The following is a 26082-nucleotide window of genomic DNA, read 5'->3' as shown; positions in this document are numbered from 1 at the left end:
GTATTTAAAATGAAATGTCATAAATTTAAGACTAGAAAAACAATTCTGGTTTTGTGACATGTTTATATTTACAATACAAAGAAGACTTGTGTCTAAGTATCTGTGACATATTATTTGGAGTTTAGAATATACCATACTAAAATAATTTGTCTAACATTAAACCATTTTAATAAAGCAAAAGGAATTGTTGTAACACTTCACAGATCTTAACAGAAGTGTAAGAAGAATAAATGGAAGTGGAGAGGAAGGTTATCATAACCTTCAGGGCATCATCAAGTTTCAAAGAAAATCTGAGCTCAGAAGTTTGCTTCCTGATTAGAGCCAATACTTTCCACATTGGCTTACAGTGTTGAGACCTGATGCATTCATACTCTGGCTCTGTGTAGTACACAAGCCTTACTTGATGTCACCCTTGTGGCATGAAAGCTGGAAGCTGTGGCAATGTAAACCAAGAGCAGAAGTTTGTGCTCTACTTTTTCTAATATTCCCATAGAGGTCTGTTATTTCCCCGTATGAAAATTCAGATTTCTGAGTAGGCTGCGTTTTTTTTAGTAAATGAGAATTTGCTGTGCTTTTAAGAGCTTCGCATGTTATTTAATACTAAATTATGTTAATATATAGAAGTTGTATTTGATGAGGTGTTTGATCATGAGCCTTGACTCAGAAGAATGATGCTTAGGAAGTAAATGGGAAAAATGTTATCCTAAAACTATGGTAAAATTATGTTTAATTTCATGGCAGGTATGCTTGTTATAAAGCATTATTCAATTAGTTTCTTTCCCAGGTTTTCATGGAAGTAATATGTTTCACCAAAGTCAAAGTTTTGAATTCTGCATTACTTCAGAATAAAGGATTAGGGATGCTTAAAACTCTATAATGCTCTCCAAATGCAGGAAATCGGCAGTTAAGGTTAAAATCCGCATTAAGATAAGGAAATAGGAAGTGAAGTAACTAATTAACCTTGATTGCTCCCTTGAGGGGAACAATGAATATCAGATAGTTTCAGTAAATTCTATCGGTGTTTGTGATCATAAATGAAAAGAATCTGATTTTTCAATTAAAATAAACCGATTTTTCAAGATTATACTTTTGAATTCGTTTTTCTTTTATCTGTAATGTAATTTAAGAGTAAGTTGCAATTCGCGTGCTGTTATGAAGCTATAACCAGTACTTCAATAGCATTGGCTAGAAATATATGAAGAGCTACATAGAAAGAGGAGAACCCTCTCTTATGATATGGTATGATTGTTAGTACTACAGTGGGAAAGCAGAGATAATTTATTGTTGATGAGAAAAAGCAGTTCACTTGAGTAGCATATTTGACATAAGTTCAGTGCTATAAAAGTATATGGTATACAAAATAAACCCCAGTGAACAGTACTGAGGAAGATTCAGATTGGTTTGGATCTGTTTTCTCTGAATCCTAAGTATTTGAATAATAAATCAGGACAGAAGCATCCTGGCTGTCTCGCAAAAACAACTGCTAACATTTCAGATACATCAGCAATAACTGTTTTGGCAACCATAACCATCATAGTTTAGAACCACCCAACAAATCAGTAACTTCACCTTAAATACAAATGAAATTGTAGGGACCTGCAGTATTGTTCCTTTGCAAGAAAAAGGAACGGTGGACGAGAAGTTTACATTCTCATCCTTCCCTCTGCTTGTACTCCAGGGTCTCTAGTTATCTATTGCTGTTTTATTTAGTGCAGTTGAGATTGGTTATCACCCCTGTGATTTATGAGGTCAGATCTTAAGTTGGATGTGTATTATAAATAATCCCTCAGATAATTTTTTCAGATATAAGGAAAAATGGATTGCCAAGCATAAAAGAATCTGTTCCATTACAGATGTTAGTAAATGGAACATGCATAGAGCACTAGTCACATGTGCTGCCTTCTTAGTATTTTTTAAGAAGTCTACAAACTATGGAGAAATTGCAGGAGAGTTTAAATTACGATTTTAAAGTTCTTAGTATTAGTACTTCACACAGTTCTTAAATGAAATGTGGGTGCTCTCTTGGAAAAAGAGAGCCATAATATATGGAAAAAAAAAAAAGCTGCTGTGTTAAACATCTGTCCTTGAGATGGTAGGTAGAAAGGTAACTTCATAGAAAAACTCTTGTGTCGCCTGACAAGACTTCTCACTTTCTTCTCGCTTATGTAACTGGTCTTTTAGAGACAAGTTATACTGGTTGTTTTAGACAGGCTCTTTAAGCCAGTGAAAGAAATACAGTCTGTTGGAAATAAAACTGGTACTTTGGACAGAAATGTATTTTCATCTGCAGTCCTTGCCGTAGGAGCAAATTACTGGGCTGTAATGGCAGGCTGCCACTACTATCTTTAGAAATAGATGACAGTAATTGCAAGACCCCTTTCCAAGCATCAGAAAGAATTACCTGCACCTAATGATCACTTTCCTCCTACATTCAGAGGCAGGAGTGTGTAGAAGAGCTTTCTTGGAAGGGAATACATAATTTAGGGTAATTAATATTTGTAAAAAATGAGGATACCATCAGCTCATGAAAAGGCATTGAGTTCTTGTGTGCATCAGAAACTGCACTTCGTGTTTATAGACATGTTCTTTATCAGGCATACCACTGCCACCATCAGCTACATAATCTTTTTCACAAGGAAAGCTGGTAGAAGACAGACAGCTATTAAACTACTACTAAAGTTTGTTGTTTTTTTGTAGGTCCAAAAGACATTTCATTTCCCAAACAACTGAAGTTTGTCATTTATTTGACAAACAATACACTAATTAGAGATAATCTGAATATCCGATATAGTCAGTATGATCCAATTCAGCTCTTTCCCACATACTGAAATACCCATTTCTGTAAAGGAGTCACTCATAGAGATTAATAAAATTTGAGGTTTTCTGTTTTAAGGAATTTTACAGAGGCAATTCAAAAGGAAATGTTTCTATTTGAAGTACCTCTAATTCTAGGAAGTCATGGCAGTTGAGAACTAGGTCACTGAAGTACATTTTTCATTGTAAAATTCTGGTCCAGTTTGTTGCATTGAACACCTAAGTTCTTCCTTCCCAAAATCCATATTGATATTAAAGACTGATCATAATAATTAACACTGGTCTGAAGGTTTCATTATAATACATACATTGCTTAAATGAGTTATTTTTAAAACTGTATTTTTTTATATGAAGAAGTATTCGTCATTTGATGACGAATCTAAGGTGTCAGACCTCTTGCCTGTATAATATAGCATACACCTTTCTGCATTTATGAGATATCATACACTGAACTAGATACATGCTGGCATTGCTACAGACTAGGTATTCCATAGGGAGACATACTGTAGGCAAGAAAGTTGATGTTCTTTGGATGATGAAGTCCTTCCCTTGCCTGTAGGAAACATCCATCATTCACAGATGTTCCTTTTCTTATATCCATGCAATTAATGGGATTTGGGAAGAATGGTTAGCTATACCTTGTGCTTGTAGGCTGTTATGATCAGCTGAAGAGGTGAAACAGTACCCAGTGTATTGAAGCTCAGAGTAACATGCAGGTCTTGTATTTTTATACTATATTCTGGAGCAATACATTGGGATTAATGCAACATCACTATCACTGTTTTCAGTAAATAAAGTGGCATGAACTGATATGAAGTGGTGTTGTCAGTAGATAAATGACTAGCCTCTAACCTACTACTGTTTGTATCTTCTGGCAGTCAGTCCTAAAAGTTTCTAGAAAATCAAAATGGAAAGCCTCAATACATTTGTTTTCTTTAATGATGAGTAAGAAATCAAGGAACCAGTCTTTTTAACATTTGTAATATAGAAGGCTCACAAGACTGACCTCTTTGTATGATACACCATGAAGTGACAGTTTTGCTGTTCTGGGTGCGCAGGAACTCAATTTTCGCATTTCCTTTAACTACATCTCTGTCTCATGGTCAAGGAGGCTCCTATATGTCTCACTACCTGTCCCTCTGATTTCATAAGCCTTGTGCTATGTTTCGGAAGAAGGAACAGATCTGACCAAAGGTTAATATTTAAAGAAATAAGTTTTTCCCCCCAAGTGATTGAATGGAAATTAATCAAAGGCAGACTAAGAAAAAGGAATTTGAGAAAAGCATATATACTATTAAGAAATATTCTGTTCAGGTGCTTCATTTATGTCAGGCCAGCCAGGTATACGTTGTTGATTGTTTAGGAATAACAGTAATAATTTAACTAAAGGTAGTCTGTAATGAAAGCCTTTTCAAGTAGAGACTCTGTGAGGTTTACTTCCAGTTTTAATTTCATAGTTATGTTGATGATCTGTAGGTCCAAGGGTATGTTTCAAGTAGCACAGGATTTTTAAGACACAAGACTTCCTTTGCTGTGTTTCTTTTTCCAGAATCATATCATTTTTTGTTGAAAGTTAGTGAATTTGTTGCCTGGAAATCTCTGTTGGCCAAGTGCCACCCAGAGGTTTCTTACTGTATTTTCTGCTGATTTTTAGTCTTCATTCCAATGTTCCATGACAAAGCAGAGCTGTAATAGAAGGGCTCCAAGTCACTCTGTGAGTGGATACAGAGGGGGAGTGTGCATACAGCATGGCCCTGGGAATTGCAAAACCTGGGTTCTGTTTGAATTATCATTGGCTGCTTTGTGCCTGTACTGTACTGTTACAGCAATGTCATCTGTTTGTCCTTATTTACTAATCCAAGTGTCAGTGCCACAATGTATATTCCTTATCAAGGTACAATACCAAATAAGGACTGAGTATTCTGTATTTATTTTGCAAGAATATTGTTAAATTTTCTTTCAAAACTTCAGAAAATAAGTAAAATGCTTTCAAAAGTCTGTGGGAGAAAAGAACATTATGAAATTGTGCAGTACTTTGAGATCTGAATAAACTAAGCACAACTTATCTGATACTTGATTCTCCATTTAGAGTTCTCCTGTACTAAGTTTTTTTACATCCAACATGATTTCGGTAAAGATGACATGAAGTTTTAAGAGATGTCTGATGCTGTAGAAGAGTAATGGGCTGTTTCTCTCCTTCTCTTTTGGGCAGTTTTGGTATGAATCATGACGGAATTGGAAATTCCTGTGGGACCAAAGGTCACGAAGCAGCAAAGCTAATGGCAGCTCATATTACAGCCAATACCAACCCTTTCTCTTGGTCAGCCTGCAGTCGGGATTACATCACCAGTTTTTTAGAGTAAGTAATCTCTCAAGAAAAATAATGAGTTTTCAAAAAATTAACAGCTTTCAGGGTAAATAGTAGAGATACAGTGACATGTTCTGATTATTTACATTTCTAGAATAAACAGACAGAAGTAGAGTAACTCACTTAAATTTCTTATTTTGTAGAGCACTTTGTCTATGTAATTGCAAAAGCTTCTGCTCCATTCCACACCTTACAGTTCTCCTTTTTAATCTATTCAAAACATTTTGAAGTGCTCATCATATCTCATTACTTCATTAATTTGAGGGTGAGAAACAGAGAATGTCAGAATTTGTGTATGCATGATGGGAAGTATTTTTTAAATAATATGTGCATAATGTGAGGGAATCTAAGGAAGGGAATGAGGTTGAAGTCCTGTTCCTTGTACATTTCATTCCCCAGATTTTCTTCATGCAGTCTTGTGGGTTTTTATCTATCAATGTTCTTTGGTACCATTGGTGAGAATATAAATATAGGACAGGATGGCATAGATCTTTGTATTAATACTTTAAAATTCTGCTAACCTATACTTCTGTGGTGATTTTTATCCAGAAGTAGATTGCTGCCTGAAATTCTACTTCTGTATGAAAAAAATTAAAGAGTCAAAATGTCTTAGTCTCAAAAACGTGCTCATATCAATGCACATCAATCATTGATATATATGATGCATAGCAAAGCCTCTGTATGTGTTTTAAATTGTGGAAGACAAACACAGAACTGTGAATTCACTGAGAATAGATTAATAACAAGACAAGCTTTATTGGAGCAAGTGACAGTTGGTCTGTACGTTCAGCACCATCAGTGCAATCATTCCTTTAAGAAATAAAGGTTGTTCAATATCAGAGACTTCCTGTATTTTAGGAGATGGACTTAAACCAGGCAAGTGGTCTAACCATGAGACTACAAAGAATAAAATGAGCTTCTCTTCCTCTTTCAAGGATCTAACCTCAGAATAAGGTGCTATATTTTGAATCTTACCTGAAGGGACCCATCCAGACTGATACATTTTCTTTAGATTGAATCACTGAATTGGTCTGAAGAGGTGTTTGAGATCCCTTTAGAGTCAGTGGGCAGAGCGAGATGTTTAGCATTGGTGCTATTCAGAAGAAAAAAAGTTCAGTTAGTATCAGGTTAAGGCATTTTATATCACCCTACCTAACTGTGCACCCCCTCCAATTCTATGTACTGGAGCATTTAAGATGAACATATAAAGTAAGGCACACTGAATAAGTCATCCTTACATATATATGTGATACAAGTTTATCACAATATAAATTGGTTTTCTCAAGAGAGGTATGTATGTAGTCATTTAACACTACCATTATTAAAACAATATATACAGAGTAGTTTTGTGTTATCATTGCCAATCATTTCTGTTAGTTCAACGCTGTTTCCTTTTGTAGTCTTTCTAGGATGTCATACAGCCTAGTTTTAACTATGATAAAGGATACGGTTTTCATATCTCTTCTGAGAGATTATTTCACAGCTTAGTGTTTCTGACTATAAGCTTACAGTTCAGGTATTTTCTTGTAGCATGTGGAGGATTGTTTCTTACCGTTACAGTTCTGCTGTTCTCTGTCTTATTTGCTTCTATTTGTTACTCTCTGAACTCCAGTTTGATTGTCTTGACAACATGTTGTCTATTGATGAAGACATAATTCAACAGATAGTTAGGAAGTAATTTTTTATTTATTGGTTTAGAGAAAGAAACATAGTAAAATTCTGTGGGTTGTGTTATGCTGCAGATGTCATAGAGCTGAACATTGGTTCATAATGTCCCTGCACCATTTTAAATTTCATCCTGAATAAACTTCCTTGTTTCTTTACTTGATATGTATGCAGTGATCTTTCAAATTTCTACTGCCAGTTAAAAAATGTTTAGCTTGTGCCTCCTCTACTTCATGTTTATTTTAAAAATTTATTTTATTATTTACTGTTACCATCTGCATCATTCTTTTTCATTCCCTAGGCTTGATTCACTGTTAAGTTTCATTTTTAAGTCTGTGTGATGCCGGTGAAACTGTAGTTAGATTAGCATAAAGCCAGAATAGTACTCTGGTGAATCTGTTCCCATGGTTCTAATCTCTTCAGGTTTTTTGAGATACTTCTCTATTGTTGCCAGTGTTTGCAACTCTGCTCGAGTTTCTACCATCTGTGAATTTCATCAGAAAATCGTTCCTGAAGATACTAAGTGATATTTGAGCTAGAGTAAAAAAAAAAAAAATTACACACATCAGCATCAATAATAACTTATATTTTATAATATTTTAGCTGTATTTTTGTAACCTGGAATGTAGATGTTATTTTTTTCAAAGCCACCTTGGATAAACATTGTTTTACGCATTGCAATTCTGAATAGATTTTCCAATTGTATAGGATACTGTGTTAAATATGTTTAAGTACTAAGAGCCAAAAGTAACTTCTCCTTCATCTACTGATTTTGCAATCTATTTAAAAAAATGTTAGATTTCTCAAACATGATCTGTTCATTGTAGATCTGTGCTTCTTATTGTTTATAGTACTAATATCCTATAAATGAATTTATTTTTTTCTTATAATAGTTATTTTATTATTTCATAAAATAGCATAGTCTGTAAAAACTCTATATTTTTTCTCCAGTATCTCGTTTTCTCCTCATCTTTTCATGTCATCTCTTTAATGACAGCAGACAGCTGTTGAGATAGTTACATGGGTACCTGCAGGACAGCTCTCAGAAGCCTAGATGACTTTTTTTCCCATTTACACCTTTCTTTAAGGCAGAACAGCTTAAGAGCAGATGCTTTTCTCTTGCAGGTAATGATCAGTGAGCAAGAAGCAGAGAAAAATAGTGAGTTTCATGTGATAGCACTTCCCTGATTGCTCCTATAAGAGCAGAACAGCCTGTATCCAGACAGGAAAAATTATTCTGTTTCTTTCTAATACTTCTTCATAACCTAGCAACAGAAAAGGAAAATACTGATTTAAAGCGTTAAGAGGCGAAGTCTCAAGATGTTGTCATCTATGTCTCCAGATGTTTATTCCAAATAAATTAGACTCTATCCTCTGTCTTTCACTTTTTTCCTCAGGAATGGGAAAACAACTGGGACAGGACCCAGTAGAATACAAAGAAGGAAGACAATTTGAGGGGTTTTTTCTGTGCTGTGAATGAGTATGGCTAGTTGAGGATTCATTTAGCTATGTCTAACAAGAAAGATAGAAGACAATAGGGTGAAATGCAGATATTTAAGCAGAAACTTGAGGCTGTGAGGCTGTATGACATACTGCAACACCTTTTAGATTTATTGGATTGGATTTGGATACAAGTTTCGGCAGGGCTGTCATGACACTAGGATAATGCATCTGGAATTAATTTTGCTAGAAGCTCATTATGTGTTCACAGTATTATATGGTAAGGTAGACAAATGTGGATTTACTAGTTTAACAGCTTGGGTCATAACTTACTGCATCAGTTTTGCACTGTGTGCCATTTTGTAATGTAGATACCGCACTGTCATCAGGCAGAAGCAATTTGAAACAGAAGTCATCCTGGTGACACTTAAAGTAGAGCCTCACCTTCTTTCTTCTCCTCACAGCTTTCTTAAAACTACACCCAGAAACAAATTTTACAGATTGAGGCTTCTGAGGAATAGCCACTAAGTATCACTTAGAAGGTATCAATTCAGTCGGGCAGTAGTTGGGAAAGCAATTTATTTTGCAGGATGGCCGGATAGAGGATTAGTATGGCTCAGAGAATGGCAGTAAGGCAAAGCAAAGCTGTATATTGCTAATAGATCTTTCAAAACTCTCAATAAGGGTGGCCAGCCAGCACAGACTCTGAAATGGCCAAATAAAATATTTTTTTTTTTTCTGGGGAAAACATTCCTTCTAGCACATAATAGCTGTTGTCTGTCAAGCTTTAAGTTAGAGTGAAAGATTGACTGAATCCAGTTTATCAACTAAATTGTTCGTAAGTGCTTTACAGTGGCTTTAAATTTCACTAACCTTTTATGGAATTAAATGCAGAAATACTCACTGAGAATTGAAGGGTTGGAGAGCAGTGTCGGAGAACAGAGATTCCTGTGAGAGGAGTAGAAACCCTTAATATCTGTTTATAGGAGAAATGAACCAAGCCTAAAAATACTGTTTGTGACAGAAATCCAATTAGCGTAAACTTGATTCTATACAGTGTGTGTGTGTGTGTGTATATAGAAAAGTGTTATTTATATATAACATACAAGTTTCATTATATGCAGTATATATTTATATGGGGTATCTATAGAGCCATGGAGATACCTAGACGTAAAGAGGAGAACTTTCTGCTTAGAATTCTTTATTCAGTTACTTTCATGTTTTGTAATTCATGATTTCTGGAATCATAGTTATCTTGTCAGTATCACCTAGGAGAAGGTGCTAGAAGAAGCCAGATGGCCAACTCTGTCTTTCAAAGGCAGAATTATCTTTTGAAGATCAATGGAGAAGAACCAAGAGTCTTTAAACTATTTGAAGAGGTAAGATCTATCACTGGAAATTCTTGGAGACTCTCTAGGATTGCCATACAGCAGGATTTAGATCTGAGACTACACCTTTCTGACTTCAGGAAGGAGCCAAACTGCCTTGGCCCAAGCAAGCCCATGTAGACAATATAAAAAATGGTCCAATGTTTCGGCCCAGACATAATCTGGGGGAGGGGAGCACAGTTCAGCCCACTGCTGTCAGCATCGTGCCAGTGCCAGCACCGAGGGTCCAGAAGCTGAGGAAGGATCACAGATAAGAGCAAATGAACCTAAACTGCGATCCAATAGCACCCCTGTCGCTCCAGCCAGCAAGTCGGCTTTGTCAGGGGCCCAGCTGAAGTGTCTCTATACCAATGCACGCAGCATGGGGAATAAACAGGAAGAGCTGGAGATGCTTGCACACGAGCAGGGCTACGACCTCGTTGGCATCATGGAGACGTGGTGGGATGACACCTACGACTGGAGTGTCAACATGGAGGGGTATAGGCTTTTTAGAAAGGACAGGAAGGGGAGACGAGGAGGGGATGTCACTCTCTATGTCAGCAACCGGCTGGAGTGTGTGGAGCTCTGCCTGGGGATGGAGGAGGAGCTGACAGAGAGCTTATGGGTCAAGATTAGAGGATGGGGAGGGACAGGGGACGTTATGGTGGGGGTCTGTTACAGGCCGCCTGGCCAGGAAGACAGAGCAGACGAAGCGCTCTATAGGCAGATAGGAGCAGCCTCACAGTCACAGGCCCTGGTCCTCATGGGGGACTTCAACCACCCTGACATCTGTTGGAGAGACAACACGGCAGGGCACAGGCAGTCCAGGAGGTTCCTGGAATGCGTGGATGACAACTTCCTCCTGCAGGCGATAGAGGAGCCGACAAGGAGGGGTGCCATGCTCGACCTTGTGCTCACCAACAGGGAGGGGCTGGTGGAGGATGTGAAACTGAAGGACAGCCTTGGCTGCAGCGACCATGACATGGTGGAGTTCAAGATCCACGGGGCAGCAAGGAAAATACATGGCAAGCTCTCTGCCCTAGACTTCAGGAAGGCAGACTTCAGCCTCTTCAGGGACCTGATGGGCAAAGTGCCATGGGAGGCGGCCCTGGAGGGAAGAGGGGCCCAGGAAAGTTGGTCTGTATTCAAGGAGCACCTCCTCCAAGCTCAGCAGAGGTGCATCAAGATGAAGAACAAGTCGGGCAAAAAGGCCAGGAGGCCGGCGTGGATGAGCAAGGAGCTCCTGGACCAACTGAAAGTTAAAAAGGAAGCCTATAGAGGGTGGAAACGGAGACAGGTAGCCTGGGAGGTCTAAAAAGAGGCTGCGCGAGTGGCCAGGGATCGGGTGAGGAAGGCCAAAGCCCTGGCAGAACTGAATCTGGCCAGGGATATAAAATGCAACAAGAAGAGCTTTTATAGGTACGTAGGGGACAAAAGAAAGTCCAGGGTAAATGTAGGCCCCCTCTGGAAGGGAACTGGTGTCCTGGTTACCCAGGACATGGAGAAGGCTGAGGTACTCAATGACTTTTTTGCCTCAGTCTTCACTGACAAGAGTTCTTGTCCCACCACCCAAGCTGTAGAAGGTGGAAGCAGGGACTGTGAGGATGAAGAACCGCTCACTGTACTTGAAGAGCAGATTTAGGATCATCTGAGGAACCTAAAGGTGCACAAGTCCATGGGACCTGATGAGATCCATCCGCGGGTCCTGAGGGAACTGGCGGATGAAGTTGCCAAGCCACTGGCTATCGTATTTGAGAAGTTGTGGCGGTCTGGTGAGGTCTCCGATGACTGGAAGAGAGGGAACATAACCGCAATTTTTAAAAAGGGGACCAAGGAAGACCCAGGTAACTACAGGCCGGTCAGCCTCACCTCTGTGCCTGGCAAGGTCATGGAGCAGATTCTCCTGGAAACCATGCTAAGGCACATGGAGAGCAAGGAGGTGGTTGGTGACAGCCAACATGGCTTCACCAAGGGCAGATCGTGCCTGACCAATTTGGTGGCCTTCTATGACAGGGTGACGGCATTGGTGGACAAGGGACGAGCAACTGACATCATCTACCTGGACTTGTGCAAAGCTTTTGACACTGTCCCGCACGACATCCTTCTCTCTAGAGAGACATGGATTTGATGGACGGACCACTCGGTGGATAAGGAGTTGGCTGGATGGCTGCACTCAGAGAGTGGTAGTCAACGGCTTGATGTCCATGTGGAGACCGGTCATGAGTGGCGTCCCTCAGGGGTCCGTGCTGGGCGGCCCTGTTCAACATCTTTGTCGGCGACATGGACAGTGGGATAGAGCGCACCCTCAGCAAGTTTGCCGATGACACCAAGCTGTGTGGTGCCGTCGACATGCTGGAATGAAGGGATGCCATCCAGAGGGACCTTGACAGGCTGGAGAGGTGGGCCTGTGCCAGCCTCATGAAGTTCAACCAGGCCAAGTGCAAGGTCCTGCACCTGGGTCATGGCAATCCCAGGCACAAATACAGGCTGGGCGGGGAATGGATCGAGAGCAGCCCTGAGGAGAAGGACTTGGGAGTGCTGGTGGAGGGTAATGCGCCCTTGTGGCCCAGAAGGCCAACCGCATCCTGGGCTGCATCAAGAGGAGCGTGGCCAGCAGGTCAAGGGAGGTGATTCTGCCCCTCTACTCTGCCCTGGTGAGACTCCACCTGGAGTACTGTGTCCAGTTCTGGAGCCCCCAACACAAGAAGGACATGGACCAGTTGGAGAAGGTCCAGAGGAGGGCCACGAAGATGATAAAAGGGCTGGAGCACCTCTCTTATGAGGACAGGCTGAGAGAGTTGGGGCTGTTCAGCCTGGAGAAGAGGAGGCTCTGGGGAGACCTGATGGTGGTCTTCCAGTACCTCAAGGGGGCTACAAGAAAGATGAGGAGAGGCTGTTCAGTAGGGCCTGTTGCGATAGGACGAGGAATAATGGTTTTAAAATAGAGGGGGGTAGATTTAGATTAGAAATTAGGAAAAAAATTTTTACGATGCGAGTTATAGAACACTGGAACAGGTTGCCCAAAGAGGTGGTGGAAGTCCCATCCCTGGAAACGTTCAAGGCCAGGCTGGATGAGGCTCTGAGCAACCTGATCTAGTTGGGGATGTCCCTGCTCCTTGCAGGGGGGTTGGACTAAATGACCTTTGAAGGTCGCTTCCAACCCTAACCGTTCTATGATTCTATGATTGTATAATCTACCCGAGAATCTTGGACATAACAATTGGATATGCAAGATAAATACAGGATATGTCTACCTATGCCTTGTATGCTGTCTGGTACTCCAGCAATCAAAATTAACTTTCAAAAAAGTATAAGCCACGACCAGTTTTTGAAGGTAAAATCACTTCAGTTGTATCAAAATTTCGTATCTCTCTCTACAAATCAATGGAGAAAATTTACATTTGATATTATTTGTTGACCTAGACCTTGGATTATCTTTTTTTTTTCTTTGCAGTTTACTAGGATTTTTTTTTTTTTGTAGCTAACAGATAATTGAATAAAAATTGTATGTCCCCAATTACTGTAGATTTCTGAAGCTTTGCAAGTCTTATATTTTGCTGAAAAGGCTACTCAGTTAAAAAGAAAAACAAACAGTTTCTGTAATCATGGACTGGCAATATATTTTTGTGCATTGAGTTTGCAAGAATCCCTCTTTGTCTGCCTCTTTGGTTATCTAAATATACGTGTGTTGCTGAGATATTTGGGAATAGATACTGTAAGAGGAGCATAAAGCTTGGAAATTCTACATCATGTTTTTTACTTTTTCTCTTGGCTACAAAGCAATGTCCATACAGAGGTGGTGATCCTCAGTTTTGCATTGTTCAGTCTGTAAAGATTCTAACATTGAATCCGTTATTACTGTTATTTTGATCAAGCAGTTAGCAGTGATAGCATGTGTGAGACCTTAAGCTTTTAGAGAATGCTCTAGTATCCTTGATATCCTTCAAAACAGAAGATTACTTTGCTATCCTGTGAAATTAAAATACAAAGAAATTATATTGTAGAGTGTTTTACAAAGATGTCTTAAGATACTACACTGAGATACTGGGATGAAATTGCATCAAGCCTAGCTATTTCATAATTGAAACCAGTCCCACTATGTCACATAAAATCTCATTATATTAGCCTAAGATTAGGAAAATTAAAGTCTTTGAGTACTAGTAGTATCTTCTGGAGTAAATAAGAATGTAAGGATGAGTTTGAGATCATCTTATTTCTGTTGCAGGCACTAAAAATTTATTCACTCGCAGTTCAAAAATGTGAATGGTCTGCAAGAATATTCTGTAGGTTTTTTTTTTTACTTTTATATGCTTCCTATATAAGATAAAATCTCAAAGGACAAAAATGAATGTGAGTAGAAATATTCTCGCATTTCAGACGTGAGGATACTTGGGCATTCTTTTCCTTCCTGTTATCTTTTTTACATCTACACAAAGGGCTTTTTTCACTTTTGTAGGCCTGAAAAATGGTATCTATTAGATCACTCTTTCTAAAGTGCTCTGATACCATTTTTCTTCTTGCACCCTTTTGGTTAATTCCCTTAGATTTAGGAGGTCAGTGTTGGTTTGGTTTTTTTTGTTTTTTTTTTTTTTAAGAGTCTGGGTTTTGCTTTGGTGAAGCAAAGAGAAAGGAAGAAGAGCAAGGACATAGACTCGAGTATTACACAATTCCTGAGTCTTATCTGGAAAGGTTATATGGTCCTCAGCCTGTATTCATGCTTTGCACAGTTTTGGTGAGACCTTTCATTACTATTGGAAAGTGTCTGGTTTTATTAATGTGTTTTATAACATGCGCTATTTCTTTCACAAAATACTTTGACACAATACAGTGTCAGGTTTTCACACTAAGTTTGTGAAATGTGTCAGTTTTGTTCAACTACTTGAGAGAATTAATAGAACTGAAGCAGAAGGAAAGAGAAGCAAATTTTCAGTATGAGAGGTGGTGATGTAATGTAGCTTTTTAGTACTGTAACAATATTTCACTATGGTGAAAATCCTATCCTTAGAGCAGAAAAGGCACGTTTTTATATTTACTACAAGGATTTTCACTTACATTTCTGGAATTATGTGTCTTATAGAGTAGATACAGACTTGTAAATTAAAGTTCAATGACTTAAAAGATTTAGATCTGATTCTGTAATCTAGTCCATGCAAGGGTACATATGCCTATGGGTAGAGTCACTTAAGGTAATGAGGGCTTTTTAATGCTATGCCTTTGACTGACTGTTCACAGGATCACAATTTACAAACCAAACTTTGCACTATTGGAATCTATGGAGAAGTTGCAGTACCAGCACAAGCTGATGTCAAACGCTAAAGTTCCCACTGCTTGTTTAAGTCAAGTTCCTGTCTGCCGTTTGGTCCAGATAATGCAGAACAATCAGATTGTATTTGAGTTATTTTCATATTGGAGTTATTAACATGTACTCCTCATACCCGCAAAATACGACACTGAAATATTTCAAAAGAATGTAGGATAGTTTCCCAACTTCTGCTATTAGAAAATACACGTCCTTGCAATAATTCAAACCGTAATAAAGGGGCAAGTACATTACTTTTTATGCCAGAAGCACACAATTGATATTTTAAAGGTAGATTTCAGCTGAAGGGGCGGAGGGACGTGATGTGTGTGCCAGTGAATCACACAAAATTTATTGGAATTAGTAACCAAATATTGTATTTTTTTTTCTGTATTTACCTGGTTATTGCCTTAGTTGCTATTTACCACCTTCTGAAATGATCAGCAGTTGTTTGTTTCTTTGCTTTTCCACAGGGTTTATTGTAGTATTTCAAATAATTTAATAAAATGGGGTTAAAATGAGAACATAAAATGTGTCACTAAAGGAGACCTTTTGCTCAGTTTTTTATTTGCAGATGAAAAGTATAGAAAATTGGAGATCTCCAAAAAATAGTGTAGAACATTCACTTTTGAAATTATGTTCCTTTGGCAAGATGCATGGAAAAGATTTGGAAAAAAAATACAAGTGCTGGCAAAATTTGTAGGAATGTAGGAAAAAAATTTAAAGTGTTGGCATAAGAATTCCTTAAAAATCCTCACTTATTCACATGTGAAATTAAAGTAAAAAAGCATCTGTCCTCTTTTATGCACACTGACTAAATAAAACTGAATAATTATATTTAGCAAAGTCCAAAGTTTCCTAAACAGATTTTACTTCCTTTGTTATCCATTCCACTACACTAAAATATTGTGGTTGGATATGGGCATATTTTAGAAAAAAAACCACTAACCATCAAACAAAACAGTGAATAAACAGTGAAGAAAATATTAAAGTTTTCGAAAATGATGATCTTAGTTCTAACATGAAATTTTAAAGACTAATATTAGTAATACAGTAGGAAAGATCTTGGATCTATAGAAAAGTTTTTACTTGCCCTAGTGTAGGTAAATTGAAGATCTTGCAGAATTTCTACCACTATAACTATTTTTTTTTTCACTGAAATGGAAGAAAAGCATGTATGTTATCCTAATCCTATAAATATTTAGTCATATTGATATTTAAATGTGTTTCACTTTTATATAAACCAGTTGAGCTGCTCATATCTATAAGATTGTACTTAGATGTTTGAAGGTTCAGAAGGGTCATTAAAAATTGTAAGCAGAATTTATTTGCTTAATTTGTTTATTTTTCATGCTGTGACCAAATGTAGATGTTCTTCAGTGAAAACAAATAGAAATCTTAGGAAAAAAAATGAAAATCAGTCTTGTGTGGCTCAAAAATTATCACACTTTAAAAAAGGATAATATGAAATCTATTTCACAATTGAAAATAAGCATTTTTGTTAATAATAATAATGATGAAAAATTACTTTAATCGCTTAATTCCCTCTAATTATTTTTTCTTTTTACTATGGGTGTACCATCTTACTGTTTGTTTATTGCAGTCATACTTGTTTCACACCCAGTGCTGATAAAAGTAAGAACTAGATACATTTTATCATTACTGTGCTTTACAGTCAGTAGAATTCCTAATTGATTTGGTCCTTTATGTTGAACAGTTCGGGCCGTGGTACTTGCCTTGATAATGAGCCTCCCAAGCGTGACTTTCTTTATCCAGCTGTGGCCCCAGGTCAGGTGTATGATGCTGATGAACAATGTCGCTTCCAGTATGGAGCAACATCCCGCCAATGTAAATATGGGGTAAGAAGTCTTAATCCTTATGCTGAGTGTTCTGCTTAGTCATTTGTATATATTCCTTCATAAGATAAATCTTTAGTTAGATGCAATAGTGGGTTACAGATTTCTGATAGTGTGTCTGGTGCCATTATATACGAAAGCAAAGGGTACATTTTAATCCTTATGCTGCATCTTTTGCTTGAGTCATTTGTGTCTACTGTACACTAAAATGTGTGGGTAACAATGAGCTAGGGAAAGCATTCTTTAATTTTAGGGGAAAAAGGAGCCCAGAACACTTGATCTTACTCCTTGTAAAGTGTACTACAGAATTTTCCCTGATTTCAGTTAAATGAGATCAGATTCATGTTGTATTAATCTTGAAACATGAGATCTGTTGTGTTGGCTTTAACATTTAAATTTTAACCTACATTTTGAAGTTACTTTTGTACTTGTATTGATTTATCAGGTCTGGGTTGGTGTTGTTTTTTTTTTTTGTTTGTTTGGGGTTTTTTTCTGACATTGCATATATTGTTTTCATATTGTTCGGATCTCTTTGGAAATATGAATTATTGTTATGGGAACAGAGAAACTTGAAGCTAGATAGCTGAATAGAATACTGAAGTGTTAAATACTAGCAAAACTTTGGCTACAAGTACCGGTGTGCAATAATTAAGGTAAATAATTTAACAGTAGAAACAAAAACCTGCACACTTAGGCCATTATGCAATAAATTTATAAATACTTAGAATCTTGCAGCCCAGACTAGGTAGTAAAAGGTTGCCTTCTGCTGTGCTTATCATCAAATAATCAGCTGAAACTAAATTGAATAAACCTTGAAAACTTATCTAGTGGTTTAAAAGTAAATCGTTTTAATAATATTTTAATTTATACATTATTCAAGTAAAACAATGTAATCATTGAATTTATACTCTATTTACTTCTCTAAAGGCTAGCTACAAAGAAAGTCCATTTTTAGTATCCCTGGGATGATAAATTCAATATTATTCTTGGTATGCCTCTTTGGCAGATGTCATTGTGCAAAGGATTTGAAAGCTGTGTGGCTGGCTGACTAGATCACTGGGTCTTCTACTCCTGGTCCCTCATCAAACATCTTTTGGCCTTTATTGTTCCTCTTTAAGTTCTCACTTCCTACAGCTGTTCTTTCAGGGCCCTATTTTCTGTCACTACATCTAAGTCATACCTTTTATTTTTCCTTTTTTTTTTCTTACAAATTCTTGCCACATACACTCTTTTATTTTCAGACTAAGGAAATCTGCAGGTATTTAATCCATGATTTATAGCACAACCTTTGGAGATATACTGCATTTTAAATTAAACTGGAAAGTTAATAATGTGCAAAACCTGGCTTTTCCACATGTATATTATTTTTTCAAACATTGTTACACTATGTAAACATTGCTGTGATGATCATGCTGCACAGTACACTTCTTTTCTTTCCTGAGGTTTCTAGTGCAGAAACAATTGGAGGTAATTCAGACATGTAGGTAATCTTGACTTTCTGCCTTCTGCTTTCTTTTTTTTTTTTTTAGAAGTTTTTGTTGGGATTCCCTTATAGTTACAAAAAAAGAGGTTGACACCTAGTTGAGGCATTAGTTAAAAGAAATTATGTCTTCATGTGTCCTCTGGTAATTGATGTAGTGTATTGTGTTCCATCAGTGCGCCTTCAATGTCAGCGTAACTTGTAAGTGTCTCAGAAAAAAGACCCCTCTTTTTAAATAGTAGGATTTAGACTGCATATATATTAATATAACAAGTTATAGTAGAAGTCTGGTAATACACACACTAAGAAATGATATCCATTTAAAATGGTGTCTACATTTTAAAATATTGCCTACCATGGCCACAATGCTCTGAAAACGTGGTCATGATGATTACAAATGTACAAATTTCAAGTGATAATTTTGAAGGGAAAAAAAAAAAGTCTTTGGGAGCTGGTAGAGCAGGTGGGAAATACCCACACAAGAAAGACCTATTCATATATGAAAGGGTTTTTACAACTGATTAGTGGAACTCGGTCTAAATACCAGAAAAAGCTAAGTTAAATACTCTGCTCAGCTCTTTCATTATCAAAAGTAAACAGCCAGTGCTCTGGATATTCCTGTTTGGTGCTTTGGGTATTCCTGTTTGATGTACTATTCACATCAAGATGCCATTAATAGTTAATTAATCTTATTCTAACAAACACATGTGCGACTATGGATGAGAAGACACAGTAAAAATCTGTGATTAACAGTGGACCTAGTTTGTATACAGTTTTCTTTCTAGCACTTCTTTTAGCCTTTTTTATTTGAGGTGCCTGGTAAAAAAAGGGGTAGAACAGCTTTTCCAACGTGAGATTTAGTGACAAAGAAGGAAATAAATTCTAAACCAAAGGGAAATCTTGGAGAAAATTGCTTGTCTTTTTCTGTTGCTCATATTCTGCACTGATTTGTGATGGCAACACATGACAAGACAAACAATCAAACTCTCAAATCAAATGCCAAAAAAATTACAAGTCTCTTTTGGGCTCTGATGTAGCTGTCGAGATAGCTAGTGTTTTTAATGTAGCTTGGAAAATCTTCATGTTCCTTCTGCTTTGGAATTCTGTTGTAATGTCTTATTAACCTTTAGAAAAATTACTTTTCAGCCATCTAGCTTTAATGTTAATCTGTGTTCATTGCCTTTTCTCCCATATTTCCTCATCCATTCCCTCTGTCTGTTTATTCTAAACTGTTCCTTGTTTTTGATCGTAGATCATGTTCTAATCCTGTAAAAAATTTTGCACATTTAAGTACCTGAAGCCTTTCTCACTTAACTTTAACTTGAGGTTAAATACATGGAGAAGTGTTTGAACAGTTAAGGCATCAGAACGAAAGTAGAATCATAGAATGGTTTGGGTTGGAAGGGACCTTCAAAGGTCATTTAGTCCAACCCCCCTGCAAGGAGCAGGGACATCCCTGACTAGATCAGGTTGCTCAGAGCCTCATCCAGCCTGGCCTTGAACGTTTCCAGGGATGGGGCATCCACCACCTTTCTGGGCAACCTGTGCCAGTGTTCTACCACCCTCATCATAAAATTTTTTTTCCTAATATCTAATCTAAATCTACCCCTTTCTATTTTGAACCCATTACCCCTTGTCCTGTCACAACAGGCCCTACTGAAGAGTTTTTCCCCGTCTTTCCTGTAGGCCCCCTTGAGGTACTGGAAGGCTGCTATAAGGTCTCCCCAGAGCCTCCTCTTCTCCAGGCTGAACAGCCCCAGCTCTCTTAGCCTGTCAAATACTAAAGGGCTTTCGAGTTTCTTTCTTTCAATGTGTGTGTTTACTGATAAGAAGCCAATTTGATCTTAAAAGGAGCTGTTTGGTAGGTGTTTTGATACTATTGTAAGAACTCGACCTAATTAAACTGTTTAGTCATTTATGGGCAGAGCTGTTCCAGCAAAAGCCTTGTGGTCATTGGTCAGATTTCCCTGTATTGTTTAGCACATTAAGTCAGACTAGAATTCAAAGGGATGCTTTAGCTCTTTGAGCTGAAAAAATGAACCTAGATGTTAGCAAGTAGAAAGTAATCCTTCTCATGTTACACGGTGCATTGTTCTTTATACTATACTTTCCACCATTTCTGATACAGGGGCAATTTGAATAAAGAATTGAGGGGCAGTGTCTCAAGCTACTTAAAATATTTTGGTTTTAGGGTATACTTTCAGATTCAGGAGACCATTAAATTTATGACTTACAGTGACCCGAATTGTACTGGTGGAAATTTCACCATATATAATGACGCATTGCTTTTACCTAAAGGCAGTATATGCTTTCAAGTATCTTACTGGATTCACTGCAGTGGGAGATTTTGAGGTTATTAAGAACAGTGCTAGTTCCTGTTCATTTATGTAGCTACTGGATATGCTACGTCTTCTAGTGTGATGCAGTGTGAATTCTCTTCTGCTGATTGTCAGGTGTGTCTCAGTTCTTTGCTCTGTTTGTGTGCCAGTTCCCCTGGTAGTTCAGTACTTTTTTCAATCCTTTTGTTTAGGTGAGTGTAAGAACTTTATATTCATTGACTCCTTACCTCCTTAACCTTTAAGCATCTGCCTAGTAACAGTTGGCTGTCTCTGGTTTAACTCAGGAAAGAATTCCAATCTTGACTTTGAATTTCTCTGTTTTATGAGTTTAAGTAATACCTGGAATATGCCTGACTGTAACTTACGGATTTTGTGGTTCAAAATAATGCTTTATTTTAGAGCTGGTCCCCACATTTTTAGGATAGAGGCTAAAACCTCAAACATTTTAATAGCAGTTAATACTTTATGCATATGGTTGATATTGCTGTGGTGCATTTTATGATCTGTGAAGCTGTTGGCTGCTAGCTTGGGTTTCAGAGATAGTGCCTTTCCACCATCATTTATTTCAGTAAATACTTTGAGTAAAGGGGAAAGGGGGCAAACTCTCCTTTCCTTTGCGTACATGGCTTCACTAAAATCAGCAAGACCACTCTTCGTATTTCACATTAGAGTTTAACACATCAGGTAATGTATTTTAGCTGATGACAGGTAGCTCTCTTCTTTGTTATGGTCTTATGTTTGCAATTAAGTTCTCCAGTTAGTTTGCCAATGAAAATAGCGTTGAACTCAAATACCAGTTTTTATTCACATTTTGTGAGTACATTTTTGAGGGTGGGTAGAGTTGAAGCTGTGAACTTAGTGCTTGTAACCAGGCAGAATGAAGATACGCTCTCAGAATAAGGAGTCTTTATTCTGCTGCCTTCAGTAGCTTCTTTGCGTTAGTTGTCTCTAGGAAGTTTTTAATGAGCTATGGAGAGTGGCCGAAAAGTTCATTACTGTTAATGGAAAGATGCTGGGGAAGTGTTGACTACAGAAATACAGGATATGCAGTTGTCACACCTTCAGTGCTTCCTGGTTCCCCACATGCCAGTTCAGAGACAGAATAGTTTAGCTGAATTAGTAATGACCAAATAAAAAAGCATTGGTCAGCTAACATTCAAATCCAGGAGAGTTAACAAATTGCTATACACAGTGTCTCTACAGTATTCCTTCTACGGCAAAATAGCTTGAATTACAATTGATCCTTGTAGTCAGGTGATACAGACTTTGATATTAGTGGATTAAACTATCACTTTTTTTTTTTTCACGAAACACTGATCTGATTTATTCCAGTTAAATAGAGAGGTATTACGCTTGAGGTAGGGTTTTTATAGGAAGGTGGAAGCAGATGCTGGAAGCTGTTTTTTCAGAAGGAAAGGCAGAGAAGCCACTGGTGTATCTTTGCACCAGAACTTCCAGTTCCCTTCAGTTCCCTTACCCATTGATACTACAACTAGGATTGTGCATTCAGTTGAATCTGTACATAGTACTTAGTAACTCACTGAAAAGTGACTTTTTTTTCCTCCAGCTTCATATGTTGTACTGTGGCTAAGTTACTTTATACTTACTGTTTGTTGGAGCGTGAGTAGTTTGGTCAGATGGGTTTATATTACGTTGCTCACAAGCTGGTGTTAACTGTATGTGTAGACAAAGAGAGGAATTGAAGTTCCTGGTATTATATTCTGTCATTTTAATAAATCTTTCCATTATTTTTTATTTCATAAGGTCTTGCTGGTGAAGTGTAAAATGTCTCATCACTGTTGGGTAGGCCTTTTCTGTTTAGAGTGATTTAAGTTTCAAGCTTTTCTTGTGTAAGGACTTACAGGATCATGCTATAATTAAGAACATTTGGAGTGCTTTCAGCTTTGTTCTTAAAGTTAATTTAATTACTTTTTTTTTTTTTTTTTAAGATTAGGAAGTGTATACCCAAGAGACATTCCCTCCTCTCCCCCTGCGTCTCCCCCCACCTTCTCCCTCCTCTATCCTCTTTCTCCCCCTTCTCTCTTCTCCATCTCCCCCCCTTCTCTTTCTCCTCCCACTTATCTTTCTCAGCCCCCTCTTTCCCCCCTCCTCTCCTCTCTCTGTCTCTTCCCTCGTTTTTCTCTCATTTTCTCTCTCCCTCTCTCTTTCCCGTCCCCCGCCCCCAACTGACATTTCATCAATGTGCCTGGACCTTATGAAAGTTGTTTTAAAAGTGCAAAGGGAAGTGAGTCATCAGAGCAGGAGTGCATTAGATGATAGCAGAAGCAATAATGACATTCCAGATACTAGGATGTAGTTTGAGTAAAGATGAGATAGATTGCATGGATTTGAAAGGGAAGATGTTACTTGGAAGTGACTGACCTTGTGGGGCTTCTGTAGTTTCCATAAGGTTCACATAAGCACCCAATATTTAGGAAAGAATGCTGGTAACATAATACAATGTACAACCTAAGCTTCGGATTCTATTTTACATTATTTCAGCATGTTGTGATTCATAACATGCTGCACCACTTAATGAGCATTTAGTAGTAGAATACTAAAATGGTAACTTTTGGGTGCTTATCTGAACTAAACTTTGAACCTTCTGAAGTTCACCCATAACTGTAGTCTTCTGGTTCTAATCACGTTGCCAGCAATATTTCAGCAGTGAGGCTGAAAATACTCTAGGTTAATGTTTTTCAGATACGAATTGTAAGTTGCAATTCAAGCTAATTATTTTTATGTTTTATTTTAGCAAATGCTCATCAAGAGGTGCAGCATATTATAGATTAAACATGCTGAAGTAACATAAAATCCTAACTAACATTTTAAAATTTTATTTTAAAAAAAGAAACACCCAAATTATCATACTTTAATATGCATTGTGAATGTATTTCCCATCTTTTTTTTTTTTTTAATGTTATGGACCAATCTGCTAACTTTTGTTGGAGGCTTTCATTAGTGTTAAAAACATTAAGAACAGCACAGGAAATTGATCTTTGCTCATATTACTGAGTTTTCATTGTGCTGTATTGTAACCATTTATGATTATTATGATATAGGATGCTTAGATGTTACCTAATTTGAAATGCCTGTATGTACCTCTGCATGACACAACAGAAAGAGGCTCCATCATTGATAACACTTAGGCAAAAGGAAGATAATTTGATTTGCTGTTTTTTTTCTCTAGATGGGTTCAGCTTTGTTTAATTTACTGCAAATACAAGCATCCGAATTCCAAACTGAAGTCATGGAGCCCTAAGATACACCGTTACAGGTTGTCATCTATCTTGTCTTGATCTTGTGAAAGGCCTCAGCTTCAGTTTATGTTTCCTGGATTTTTAAAACACTTTCCATTGTTTACTTTACAAATTAATAGTTATTAAATCCACGTATTTGGAAACTGACTTTGAGGTCATTGATTAATTTTCAGATTATGCTTCTTTCTCTTAGTTTCAGTAAATTATTCACACAAATTTAATATTGGCAAAAGATATGTTAGCTTCATCCTGTGTCCACCAATTAAGAAAAGGCTACCCTAAAGGGTCATCTTATGTTGGTGGGTGGGTGTGGGTGGGTTTGTGTGTGTGTGTGCATGTGTGTGTGCGTGTTAGTGTGTGGGAAAAAAAGCAGTATGCTTTCTACTAGTGATTCTGTCTCTACTAGTGATTTTGGTCCTGACCTTTCCAGAGCAGTTCTTCATATATTTTTAAGGCTATCTTATTAAAAACAGTTGCATGGAGATGTTGCAGATGTGGATGGCAGTAGTAAGGGAATTGCTTAAATCAATGTCTGTGAAACTAAGGTAGTACCAGGTATACAGTTGAGCTGGAGAGCAGAAAGCTTTATGCACCTTAGTCAGAATTTTTCTGTTAACTTTCCAAAGTCAGATGAAAATAAAGAAGATATAGGCATAGTAGTACCTGGTATAATTCCGTTTCCACCTAATGAAATAACAGCACAGATGGATTTTCCACTTCTTTTTAGATACGTTATTTGTTTTCAAATGACTGTTAATGTTATTTTTCATTTCATGTACAGGGTGATGGAGAATGTGCTTCAGATTCTACTCTTTCTTTTAAATGGAAGACAGCAGGGGAAAATAAACAACTTCTTAAATAAGTTTGGCCATATTTAAAAAAAATTACAAAAATACTTGAATTTCTTGTTTTTGATATAAATTGCTTCCACAAATTGATACATTGTGTTATTTTAGTTAATAAATGCTCTGTGTTTCGTGTAGTTTTCCATAAGGAAATATTCTGTTGATTTTGGGATGTTGAATGTCTGTCTCAAACATAACTCCTTTTGATTTAAGGAGAGGTTTTTGCTTAATAGTGTGAGAGAGCCCATAGTAATTTCACATTACTTTCATTTTGCCTTTAGGGATTTACTGAAACAAACTCCTGCTGAAATTAAAGTCTGACTAAGGACAATCAGACTATATCAGTAATATCTATTTTTTATATAGTGCTTTTCATTCCATCTACCAAAGTAGTTTAGGAAGAAGGAAAATATTTTTCTCGTTTTGTGGAGCAGGGAGGTGAGCTGACACACTTAAAATTGTCCTGCAAACAGATGAATGACTAAAATACTTTTGGAGTGCTGTATTCAGTCTAGTGTCACAAAGAAGCCTGAGTACAGAGAAAGAATTCTATCAGAAGGAAATTGTTAAATACTCGCATTTATGCCTGGCAATTAAATACGTGTTTTAATTACTACTTACACTTACATGTTACTATATAGATGGCGTACTTGTGTGCACGTATCAAAAGTGAAATTCTGTGCATAAGCTCTGGAGCACAAACCAGAATTCTGAATTCAAATCACCTTGAAATACAGATGTGTTCAATTCCAGACTGTTATCCAGATCTGATTTTTTGCAATGGTTGAAGTTGTTATTTCTTAATGCAATTGAATTCTTGACTTTTCAGAACATTGAACCAAACTTCACAAAGTCAGCACAGCATTAATTTAAATGTTTGAACTTGATCAGATGAAAAATAAACAAAAGGTCACAAGTAGAATCGACACAGTCTGACACTTTTAATTATGATTTGACAATGTAAACCACACATGAAGTATAAGCAAGTAAATTACACTAATCTTACTCACACAAGGAGCAAGTAAATGAAATGTAAAAGTAAATAAGGCAAGATTATGACAGGAGCACCTCATACTGTATCTGAAAGGAACCAATTTTAGGTTTTCACTTTGAAATCCCAACTGTATTGAAGTTTGGATTAATGGTTGATTTAGATGTGAATTTGGTTTAGTGTTGAATTTTAGCACCTAATGGCTGTGAAATTTTTAATCTAGCTAGATTTTTTCAAGAATCTTTGTGATGTATCTTCTGCTCTTTTCCTGTTCTATTTGCTATTCTAAAGCATATATTTATTTGTGTGTATCTCAATCTGAAAATTTTATCAACTGAGTGGCAAAAGCAAGTGTTTT

General features: G+C 37.3%; 1 protein-coding gene across 3 annotated transcripts in view; it reads left to right on the top strand.

Moving 5' to 3' along the window:
- The window catches only part of ADAMTS6 (ADAM metallopeptidase with thrombospondin type 1 motif 6), a 151987-nt gene that overhangs the window by 64811 nt on the left and 61094 nt on the right, over window positions 1-26082 (top strand). For all 3 annotated transcript variants that reach the window (XM_086770429.1, XM_086770428.1, XM_086770426.1), the window contains 2 exons: window positions 5027-5173; window positions 16671-16812. In XM_086770429.1, coding sequence (XP_086626555.1) covers window positions 5027-5173; window positions 16671-16812 — 289 coding nt within the window. The remainder of the gene's footprint in view (window positions 1-5026; window positions 5174-16670; window positions 16813-26082) is intronic.

Source organism: Chlamydotis macqueenii, chromosome Z (genome assembly GCF_036417535.1).
Source record: "Chlamydotis macqueenii isolate bChlMac1 chromosome Z, bChlMac1.mat, whole genome shotgun sequence".
Lineage (NCBI taxonomy): Eukaryota > Metazoa > Chordata > Aves > Otidiformes > Otididae > Chlamydotis > Chlamydotis macqueenii.
The sequence above is the reverse complement of the archived record's forward strand: the minus strand, read 5'-3'. Positions and strand labels throughout refer to the sequence as shown.